We start from the raw sequence: 12502 nt of genomic DNA on the forward strand, positions 1-12502 counted from the left end.
CACAAACTATTAAGCGAGCCTCACTATCCAAGTATGAGGTGGGTAAATGTTGTTAATCCCATTTTAGACCTCAGCAGGCTAAGGCTAGGTGAATTCCCCAAGGTCATTCAGCAAGATAGTAGCAGAGCCCGAAATTAGGACACAAAACCTCCCATTCTCACAGTCACCTGCTCTGAGTTCTCGACAACATGCTGTCTCTTCTAAAAAGACCAGCAGAGATCCCGAAGCATTGGAAAATGGAGCATGCTTTTAAAGAAAAAAAAATGACAAACTGGAAGTACTTTTGGCAGTTGATAAACAAGAAGTTCCGAAGGCATGACCCTGCTCCCATTGAAGTCAGTGGTAAATTTCCCATTGACTTCAATAGGACAGGATCAACCACCAAGTGACTGTGCTGCACAATGTGAATTTACAATATCTGATATGTGCACTTACATGTTGTTTTAACAGATTGAAATTAAGAATAAACACTTTTAGAACATTGATAGAAAAGAGCAAATGCACCTGGCTTGTGGGAAAGAACAACTGGTGTGTTCACATTTCCAAACTTGACGGAGATTATTAAACATACCCATTCCTTATTAGCTCGTGAAGGGGCCACAGCCATAAACCCTCCATGTGCAGAGTTCCATCTGAAGTCAACTTCTGACAGTGGAAGGCTTGCAATTAGTTTCAATGTTTTCAGATTTAAAAAAGCATGAATAAGTTATAATTCCAGTAAAGAATCAAAGTGCCCAGTAATGTTTTATGAAGATTAAAAAAAGAGAGGTTAGATTATTTTTGATATGACAGTACTCATCAGAATGACAGCCTGAGTGACCTCTCTTCATGACCAGCTTTACCACCTGCAGCAGCAAGCCTACTTCATTGACTTCATGGGTCATAGCTACAATCAGGGCTGGTGCAAGGAAGTTTCACGCCCTAGGTGAAACTTCCACCTTGCGCCACCCCTCCACCCAGCTAACCCTGCCCGCTGCCCCCCCCGCGGCAGCTAACCACGCCCACCCGCTCCTCCCAACAGAGGAGCCCCGCCCCATGGCAGCTAACCCCACCCGCCGCGGCAGCTAACCCAGTCCGCCACCTAGGGAGCCTGCTGCCACCCCCCCTGCAGCAGCTACCCCCCCTCCTCTGCAGCTAATCCCGCCCGGGGAGCCCCCTCCCACGGAAGCTAACCCCGCCCCCTCCGCGGCAGCTATCCCCACCCGAGGAGCCCGCCCCAGCTCACCTCCGCTCCGCCTCCCCCACTGAGCACGCCAGCGCCGCTCTAATTCTCCTCCACTCCTAGGATTGCGGCGCCAATTGGAGGAGAATTAGAGCGGGGGCTGTGTGCTCAGCGGAGGAGGCAGAGTGGAGGTGATCTGGGGCTGTGAGCGGTTCCCCTGTGTGCCCCCCTCCCGTTACTGCAGGCGGCCCTCCCCGCACCCTTCCCCCCTGCCCCAGCTCACCTCCACTCCACCTCCTCCCTGAGCGGGCTTTTAGGCGCCCTTAACCACTAGGCGCTCTAGGCGGCCGCCTAGTTCGCCTAGTGGTTCTACCAGCGCTGGCTACAATGAAGTCCATGGCACTATGACAATTTAAACAAGATAAGGATTGGTCCCCCTCGGTTTATTAGTATTATTGGGTGACAGGCAAAGAATGAAAACAAGACTTGCGATTTGGGGGAACAGAGCATATTTCTACTTACCTGTATGAAATATCAGGATGTATGGGACATGAGACATCTCTTATTATTGGAAACTTTCTCTAACCCATGAAGAGGAGGTCACATTCCAATAAATAAGAGTAACCTTACAGCAATTTACACCTGCCGAGGATCTGCCACAATGTGTAAAGCTAAGCACATGTGTAAGACTTTGAAGTACTGGGTCCCCTACCATGCAGTTCTTGGCTTATTGAGATGGTGTTTATGTGACTTTCCCACCACTGAGTTCTGTTTAATTTACTGAATGAACAGTATGTTCTACAATACAATTTATTTAAAAACATTTATTTTAGGCAAAAGTAAACAGACAATTGAGATTACATAGAAATACAATTTTGAACCAGATCACTAAACATTTTCATTAAAAATGCACTGTTGCATTGATTTAAGTATTTTTGTACTGATCGATCGGTTTATATAATATTTAATCATGCCATTTGCAGAGTCAATTGCCATAAAAATCAGTAAAGAAAAAGGTTTCTTAAAATGTGCAAATCTCTTAGTATTGTGTTACCATTGATAGTAAATGGCCACTAAATATATGCTTATTACGTAAAGCTTTTTGAAGTACAATAAAAATACAAATTCTATTTGTTAAAAAAAGCCATGGATATGGCTACTAAACATCCTCATTATACAAATTCCAAAATACTATAAGACAAACAAAATTATAAAGACTTTTGCTTATGAAACATATACTACTCTATTTGTTAGTGATTATATATGTGTGTGTGTGTGTGTGCATGAGTGTGTGTGTGTGTATGTATATGAATGTTGAGCAAAGAATAAGAGAGGAAGACTTACATAAAGTTGAACATTAAGATCCCAGTTCAGCAAGTTACTTAAGCACATGCCTAACTTCAAGCAAATGAGTAGCCTCCACTGATGCTAATGGGACTACCCTTATCCTTAACATTACATATGTGCTTAAGTACTTTGCTAAATCCGGGCCTAAGTATATATGCTTAAATGTAATATTGCATAAATGCATTTTTTCTGTTTAAACCTTAAGATAATAAGCTCAAAAGCAACATTTAATGAGCCAAAATGTACCAAAAAAGTTAAGTCTTTTTTTTTGGGGGGGGGGGGGGGGGGAAGACCCCAACCAACCATACTAAAAATCCCCTGAAAGTTCTTTTTCTACTGATGTGTGTTGTTAATAGGGAGGGGGGAGTTAATGAGGGTTTTATGGATGGAAGGGAATATCCTTAACATAAAATTTGGGCATGGTACACACTGAACAAAATCATGGCAAAGTATAAACATTAAGGAACAAGTTCATGGCTGAATGCAAACATTCACAAATCATATGTTCACTTACTGCTTATGTTAAAGGTTAGTGAAAAGTACGCATAGTCAAGTCAACAATATACTAACACCCAGCAGCAATATTTTGTGTGTGTGATTATTCATCACAATGCAAGATATTTTTAATATCTAGCTCTGTTATGTGACCTATTTATGGGTATTTAAGGTTTCATTATTAGCTTGCACTGAGTTGTTGCTGTAAGCTGTAGAGCTGCAGTGTGACATTTAACAGTAACACTACATTGTTTCTCAACATTTGAAGGCCCCACCCCCGCAAACACGTTAGCATGCGAGTACTTTTACACAAGAGTAGTCCCAGTGAATGCAGTGGGGTTACTATGTGTTCTTTAGCATGAAGGTCTTAGTTTTCAGAACATTAAATATAGCTGACATGTAATGAATTCCAAATTACAAACATCATATAATATGTGCAACTAGCTTAGCTGTAAAACATCAAACCAGAAATGCATAGCATTAAGTTTGTCCATTTTACAAAATAACTGTAACATGTATACTAGACCTCCCTAACACACTTATCAAACATTAGCTAGCATATTGACAATTAATCTGATATTTTTACTTTTTAAAATGTGAATTAAAGGCCTAAAATATTGCAGATGTAATAGGCTAACAATAACATTATTCATATATTATAGTGATTGTGTACAGTTAACTGGAATTAATTACATGGCATCCAGATTATCCTTTATGTACATACTAATTTTCAGTATGTTTTACTTCCTTAATTGGTATTTAATTTTTTTATTGTACAATAATCATCCCATTGACCTGAAATTAAATAGTGGCTTGAGACGATTAATTTTAAAAGGTCACCACTCAAATATTATGCAAAAATTATATTGTCTTCTAACAGAAAGAGGTATCTATGAGTTCATTAAAGAACTTTGCCAGCTTAAAGTGAATACTCCTTAGGTATTGCAAATGTTTGTCCAAGTATGAGAGCGAGAAATACAACAGTGTAATTTAATTCATATTTCATATACAAGTGTGACTTTTTACATTTGTACAGGGAACCTAAGTTGGAATTTTACAGAAGCAAACTTCACAAGAGTTACCATGTTTAAAAATATATTTTTTGGCACATGAATAACATCTATAATACTTGTTCTGAATTAAAAATAAAGGATCATATAAGAATTTCAAATTTCTGGTCATGACATCAGCATCTGCTGTCTAGTGGGTCCAAACAAAATACTGTGCCTTCAAGAGTTAGTCCCATTTTGAACCCCTCCTGTAAAAAAAAAAAAAAAAATCAGACATAGTTAATAAAAAGGTAGTCTTTTCCCACAGATATAAACCCCAATCCTGCAAACTCCTGAATGCATGCTCTTCTTTAGGCATATAAGTAGTCCTCGTAGGCTCCAGTGGTACCATTCATGTGAGTCAAGTTTTCAGTGCCAGAAAGTCAGAGTCTTTTGGCTTTGTGCAAAAATGCAAATTGAATTTAAAATGAATATCACATAGTGAATCTTGCACATTTAAAAAAATTGGTCATATTCCAAGGCTGAGTTTTAATAAGTTCCTTTTAATCAGGATAGGTGCAGAAGAAAAAAATGTAGCACAAATACACAAATGTCTGAAAATACTACATGAAACAGAGTGCAAAACACAATATGCACCTAAAAGACAAAATGAATATATCAAGTGGTAAAAGAATGAAAGAATAGTTTGTAGCTATACTAATGTGAAAATCTTCTGAAGATTTAATGGCATATAATGGCATTTTTGGTATTTTGCATGTGTTTACTGACCTGATATAATTTTTCAAATATTCACCATGTGAATCCTTACTAATACTGCTACATTTCTCCAGAGATGGTAAATCCCACAATATATTAAACTCCTTATTACAATTTTTAATAGGGATATTGCTGGGAGATTACCACTTCAGTTACTGCAACTTCCAGGAGTGTGGAACTAAGTTAGCTGCCTCATATCTTGAATTGAATCTAAGAAATGTCAACCTCCTTGTTGGAAAACAAAACAAAACAAAAATACCCTGAACATTTCAAGACACTGGTGAAGCACTGGAAAACATTCCACATGGTTCACCAACACTATAGGCTGGAGATGCATGGGGAGGTGGAGACCTCCCCAACTCAAAAGAAATAGGGATATAACAGCCCCTTTTCTCCATTTAACAGAGAGGCTGCAAATCGTCCTAGATCACATATGGATCACACAACGGTAAAGAAGGCTTCTTATGCCACCTCCTTCGCTGTTCATGCATATAAAATCCAGGCACAATTTGGCCCTACATTCTTATATTACATAGCTTATACAGAGGAAACCTTAACATATAAAAAGTCTAAGCTAATATATACTGGACTGTTAGAACAATTAAAACAGTGTCAGTGTACGAGAATGAATAAAATATTCAAGATGTTACACCCGTGTATCTGAGTTTGTAGCAACAACTATATCGTTATCACATTGTTTTTGAGAAACAACATATGATCATACCACTAGGTTGTAGCAAAATGCAAACACACAAGCAGTCAGCATTAAAGTTACAAAAGCAACCTTAACTTTATTGTTTCCTCACTTCTCAGTGCGGAACCATGGAACTCTAACATTCTCTTTCACCTGGTTCTGTTACCTTTAACAAACACTATGCAGCTAAATCAACTGTGCAAGTGCTACACAACCTACCTTCACTCAAAGCATTGCTAAAAAGTGCAAAAAATCATACCAGATCCACTGTGCATGTTCAAGGTATTCATTTTAAAGGCACATAATTTGGTCAAATCAAAACTGATTGCTATTAGAACACTCAAAGATGATTCTCAAGACTATTATCTATTTTCATGTCAAATTTCAGCTTTCTCCTTCTGTTTTCATGGCAGAGGTGTTTAAAAACAAATTAAAGGCCAGATTCTGCCACCTTTTCATTGAGAAGTACTTTACATCATCAGCAATCCCATTTACTCTAGCGGGACTACTTGTGAAGTAAGATACTACTCAATGTAAGTAAGGGCAGGAATCTGACCCAAAGCATTTTGTTTTTATGATGGAGAAAGTCTTTCTTCATTTTCCTCATCCTTAAAAAATGCTGAACTACTTTGGCTTGAACTTTAAAAGAAACATCACTTTTGAGCAGAGACTAAGCCTGGAAAATTTCATTCTGATAAGTGAAAATATTGCAGTTATGAGCAATTGGAAGAAAGGTAGTTGACCCCATGAAAAGGCCAAAATAATTTTAATTACAGTAGCTTCTGCTGTAATCCTCATTTCAGTTTTTTCCTGAAAGTAGGATGTACTTGGGAAATGTTGCTGATGCAGTATGAAGTAAGCAGTATGTGTTTTTATAAAGCATCTAAGACAAAATAATCAAGGATGATTTTTAAATCATCCTTATTGTGGATAGATATAAACTCAAACTCCAAAGATATAGTCTCCAGTTTATGTACACTTGTAACTCTCATTAGGTTGCCATGAATAAATACCATGCGTGTGTTGTATATCAAAAATATACCTTTTAAAGATAAAAGGCAAATCACAGATTCAGCTAAACTCATCTCATGAAAAAAATCAAGTCACATGCTAGAATTTAAAGTGTCAAAATATTTAATAATCCCACTTGGGATTATTAATGGCTTGAAAATAAAATTAAGAGAAATAAAATAAACTTCAAGGGGTTTAATTATAATGTGGTCTGAGATTTTCCAGGCAAAAGCTTTTTCTAACAGCAGTTTCATACCAAGATCACATTACAGGCCAGAATCACTATTATGGTCCAGCAAGACTAAGCGGTTGTAGACCTGGTTGAACCAGCCTGGGTACGATTGCGTTGCATTGCCTGGGTGGCATAAAGCAGCCAGAGCATGTTGGTGAATTTGCCCCATTTTTAATGAATTTTACTAAAGCTGGCAACACCGAATGAAAGCACAAAAGCCTTAAACATAGAAGAATTGTTCTAAGCAAACACAATACATCCAGTTAGAGGCTGTGACGTAATATGATTCAAATATGACCATGTAGATCATTGTTGCTACCACTGTTATATAATTGCAACAACTCTTGTACAAAATGTGTCATGTAAGGTGTCTATGAAAAAGTTACGGTGTGCTGAATAGGATTAACTTACCTGTATTGCTGTATCATGTTTTTTATCTGAAGTTATGAATATTAACTATGTACCCGTATTTCAAATGTTTGCTCCTGTGGTAACACCCACAAGGTATTTAGTCAGCACGTTGTGAAGGGCCTATTCAAGTTGAATGGACCATTAAAGAACACTTAACTCACAATGGACCATGGAAGATGCCTATCCACACCTGAGGGACTTTCATGTAAACGGTCTAAAGAGAGTGTAGGTAATGGCTTTTGCTATGACTAAGCAAAGCATGCATGGACATCTGACTTGCCCATGTGAGTCCAAACTCCGTTTTGTTACCGGTGATTTTCCACAAACTAGAACAATGGGTTTCTGTCCACACGGCAGAAGCTATAAAAGGCCCTGAAAACATTCCCATTTGTCCTCTTTCCTGCTCATACCTCTGAACTATGAACTTATACTAACGGGAGCATTTTAACCAAGGGACTGAGGTCCTTCCAATGATTTGGGAGCAACCAGAGACTTAACCAGTTAACAGTTCATTCCATCACTGCTACAAGCCTGATCCAAGAACCTTGCAATTATTGTATATATTTGATTCTTTAAACCAATTTTAACTCTCACCTTTCTTTCTTCCTTTTTATAAACAAACCGTTAGATATTAGATACTAAAGGATTGGCAGCAGCGTGATTTTGGGGTAAGGTCTGAGTTATATATTGACCTGGGTATGTGGCTGATTGTAATTAGCAAACTTCAGGACTAAAAGAAACTGCCGGTTTAGCTGTCAGATACTTAACTAATACCATACATAAAAACTAGCTTTCTTGAATAAGAAGGATTTCCAAAAAAGGCAAGATAAAATAATATTTTAATGCCAGGAACTACAGTGTTAACATGAGTTGACTTAAAAATCATCAGACTCACTAGATTATCCTAATGGCCCTTTCTGGGTTTGGAATCTATGAAAGACACGGGAAGTAATTGTCCTGCTCTATTCAGCATTGACGGGGGCTCAGAGTGCTGTGTCCAATTCTGGGCACCACACTTTAGGAAAGATGTGGACAAAATCGGAAGGAGCTCAGAGGAAAGCAGCAAAAATGCAACAGGGTTAGAAAACCTGACCTATAAGCAAAGGTTAAAAAGACTGGGCATGTTTAGTCTTGAAAAAAGAAAACCGAGGGGGCATCTGATAACAGTCTTCAAGTATGTTAAGGGCTATTATAAAGAAGATGGTGATCAATTGCTCTCCATGTCCACTGAAGGTAGGATAAGAGGTAATGGGTATAATCTCAGCAAGGGGGATATATTTGGAAAATCTTTCTAATGACAAGTGTCAGTTAAACTCTGAAAGAGGCTTCCCAAAGGAAGTTGTGGAATCTCCACCAGTGGAGATTTTTAAGAACAGGTTGAAACAACACTTGTCAGGGATGGTAAGGTTTATTTGGTCCTGACTCTGCCCTGGGGGCTGGACTAAATGACCTTTCAAGGTCCCTTCCAGCCCTACATTTCTATGATTCTTAAATAGGTTTCTGTAAACAGTAGTCTTTATCAAGAATGCACCATTTGGAAGATATGTTTCGATAGGACTGTTAATCCTTATCAAAAGCATTCTTACTATCAAATCCTGCTCTCCTTATTATGGCCAAACTCCCACTGAAAGCATGGAGTAAAACGGAGTAAGGACATTAGGACTTGACCTAAAACCTGGCTGACAATGGCACAAAGAAAAGTAGTTGAATAGCATAAAACTTCAATCCACTTATTTCCTGACTTAAACAAACTATAAGTTTGGAATGACGACTATATTTCACATATTATCACCTTTTTCAGATTGTTTTCAAATTGTTCATTTTGATATATTTGGGCAAAAATATGTAGAAAGAATCAATGTTTTCCTAGAACTAACAAGATGTTGATATCAATGAAAAAGGAAAATCTAACATTTTTTCCCTTTATTTAAAATGCAAAAACTATTATTTGTATGAACTAAAAACGTGCTTGTCTGTCTAGTTTAAAGCATCTTCCCCACACAAATATTGATTATTAGCTTTACGTATTATTAACATATTTTTATAACTATTTTACATTTTTTAAAAGTTTACAGCAGATTTGTAAAGAAAGTCACAGTCAGATGAAACAGAAACAGAGATGAGAGCAAAAAGCATAATGAAAACACTGTAGCTCATGGCCTCTTGATTATGCCTCTTAAGGGCCAATTATACATACAAAAGGCAGGGAGAGAGAGCGTCTTACAGAATTCCATGTGATAGATCCTTGATGCAGAAAAGTAATTGCCCCAATCTACCTTCTGGGATGTCTCTAAGAAGGGTCGGCAACGTTCGGCATGCGGCTCGCCAGGGTAAGCACCCTAGCGGGCCGGGCCAGTTTATTTACCTGCTGACGTGGCAGGTTTGGCCGATCGCGGCTCCCACTCGCCGCGGTTCGCTGTCCCGGGCCAATGGGGGTGGTGGGAAGCGGCGCGGGCCAAGGGATGTGCTGGCCGCGTCTTCCCACCGCTCCCATTGGCCCAGGACGGCGAACCGCGGCAAGTGGGGGCCGCGATTGGCCGAACCTGCAGCATCAGCAGGTAAATAAACTGGCCCGGCCTGCTAGGGTGCTTACCCTGGCGAGCCGCGTGCCGAACGTTGCCGACCCCTGCTCTAAGAGGTAAAAACCCAGGGCTGGTCTACACTAGAAAGTTAGATCCAGCTGTGTCGCTCAAGGGTATGAAAAATTGACACCCCTGAGAGATGCAGTTCAGCTGACTTAAGTCCCAAAGAAGCTAATGCTAGATTAATGAAAGAATTCTCTCAGGAGGTGGATTTACTACGGTGATGGTAGGGGTTCTCCTGTCGCTGTAGTAAGTGTCTACACTGAAATGCTACAATCGTGCAGCTACAGTGCTGCAGCTGTGCTGCTGTAGCATTTTAAGTGTAAACATAGCTTAAGCCACTGAAAGACCCTTTCAGAGCACATCAACATCATCTCACGACAACTGGTATTGCATACAGTGGCCAGATTTACCAATATGAGTACAGACACCTGATCTACAATGTTGAGAGCAGAGGATAGGTTACCAAACCAACTAGGGCAGTATTGGTGACATACGCAGGCCTGTATCCCTTTGGAAATCTGAGGAATCTAGATACTTGACCAGCTCTAGCGAGGACACACACTAGTGATTCCAATAGTTTTTCAGTCATTCAATGGCCAGCACTGCTGAGATGTAGCACAGTCCTGAGCTCAGGTAAATGGTAGAACTTTCTGTTTTTTAACCTGGTTGACTTGCTTTTCATTGTTAGTCTGACTGCACCCACTGGGCTTAAAGCAGCACAGACCCAAAGATCCAATGGCAAATTTTCATGTATTTGAGCAGATAATGATCTCTATCTAAATGTGATTGATTTCTGGGAAAATAAAGGCAAGCCTCTTATTGCATTAGGAAGAGAAAGAAGAATGGCCACATCTTCTGCAAGCTGTACAAGATTAGCTAAAGTGGGACTTTAGAACATATAACAGATGCTGCTGCTATAATTTGTGAAATGGGAAAGTTTCCGTCCATGTAACATCCTCTAAGAAACTTCAAATTCAGGAGATTAGAGAATATGGAAAGACTAATTTGATTTATGTGTGAAGTATGGTAAAAACACAGAGGGATGAAAATGTTTCAGCAAAACAGAAGGAATGTGTGACATTCTATACCTTGGGGGAGCGTCCTGGAACCCCCATATTCCTCATTTTCATATAATCATGATCTTACATATAAAAGCACGTCTTGTAAGGTATCAGGGCAAAGGTTTGATCTGCTGAAAGTCATTTCTCTATCCATATATGTGTATCATTAATGCATATGAAGTTATGAGAATTGTGTTGTATGGTGGTCAGTAAAACATGCTGTAAATTGGGGAATCAGCCAGATATTAGCTCCCCAGAGGCAACAGCAAGGAAAGTAACCAACACCGGGGTGGGGAATCATTCAGCCATCAACAACCATTGTCCAGCAGGGGAGCTACAATGCAATGACTCACCTGCATGGGGCCACACCAGGGGAATTGCTCAACTTTGCCTGGAGACTCAGCAATGCTCCCAGACATGCCTGGACTTGTGTTTTCCAAGCACATGGACTGAGGGTATAAAACAGAGAGAGTGGCCATATGCTGGGCCCTTCTCCTGCCCCAACCTACGCTGCAAGCACCTAAGACACTGAGAAGAAGACAAGACTCCAAGAGAGGAGATTGGCCCAGGTTTAAGGAACAAACCTGTATATTGAGGACTGCAATATCCAGTGGGGTGAGAAAAACTGCTTAATCTAGTTGCTGCTGCCCAGTCTAATAGGGTTGAGAGTTTAGACTGCGTGCTTATATTTTATTTCTTTTGGTAACTAACTCTGACTTTTTGCCTATCACTTAAAATCTATCATTTATAGTCAATACATTTGTTTAACTGTTTATCTTTACCAGTGAATTTGTATGAAGTGTCCGGAAAATCTGCTCAGGTTTGACAAAGGCTGGTGTATAACCACTTTCCATTGTTGAAGTAGTGAACTAATTAATAAATCTGCACTGCCCATCTTGAGCAGTGCAAGATGGTATATTTCTCAGGTACGGTGCTGGGAGCTGGGGGTACTTGGCTGGTGCCTTTCTCTGGGTGATTCATGAGTGGCTCTGGAAGCATTCATGCACTATCGCTGTGTGTGGGGCTTCATATGCTGTTGTGCTGAGTGATCACAATGCCTGGAGGGGTTTGCTGTTGGTCACTAGCAAAGCATTGTGAGAGACAGCCCAGGCTGGAGAGAGTTCAGGGGGCACAGTGGTCCCACAGTCCCAGGCTGCACCCCGGGAGGATATTGTCACAGCATGTTTACCAGAGATGTGTCTGAGCTGCAAAATTCAGATCTGGGTCCATGTCTAGATTTTGACCATTCCTGAAAGGTCGGATTCACAGTGACAGTAGAAAGATCATCATTGTGAAATATGGACCAAAACTAAAGTTGGATTTGGAAAGATACCCAAAAGTTCAGAGAATTTAATTTGAGCCCATCTTTTTTGGCAGTGCTGACAGTAATAACAAGCAGCAGCTACTTAGTGCTTTCTTATCACCTGTTTTTTTTATTGACATTCTTGTTATACCTTCACTCTTTGTCTGTCTCAAACATTACCTGCTATAAAGATATACTAACTCTGTACACTGGAAATTACTTAGAAATTCCCCACTTATATCAGTAGCTTTATGTTCTCTTGAATGATCAGCTGTTCTAAGTTGTTATCTTGCCCTCACTGCTGAACTCTATGTAAATTGTCTCCCTGGTCAGACAACCAATAAATAACAGCATTCTATATTATTTGATCAAATATACACTTACTGAAACTCAGAAAATCTATATTTTTACAAAGTGAATGAGTACAAACATGCT

General features: G+C 39.6%; 1 protein-coding gene across 5 annotated transcripts in view; it reads right to left on the bottom strand.

Annotated features, from left to right (window-relative positions):
• Positions 1 to 2786: 2786 nt before the first annotated feature.
• GULP1 (GULP PTB domain containing engulfment adaptor 1) overlaps positions 2787 to 12502 on the bottom strand; it is a 277933-nt gene continuing 268217 nt past the window's right edge. For all 5 annotated transcript variants that reach the window (XM_054044445.1, XM_054044447.1, XM_054044446.1 and 2 more), the window contains one exon: positions 2787 to 4262. In XM_054044445.1, the coding sequence (XP_053900420.1) occupies positions 4191 to 4262 (72 nt within the window). In that variant the 3' untranslated portion in view covers positions 2787 to 4190. The remainder of the gene's footprint in view (positions 4263 to 12502) is intronic.

This window comes from Malaclemys terrapin, chromosome 11, assembly GCF_027887155.1.
Source record: "Malaclemys terrapin pileata isolate rMalTer1 chromosome 11, rMalTer1.hap1, whole genome shotgun sequence".
Classification (NCBI taxonomy): domain Eukaryota; kingdom Metazoa; phylum Chordata; order Testudines; family Emydidae; genus Malaclemys; species Malaclemys terrapin.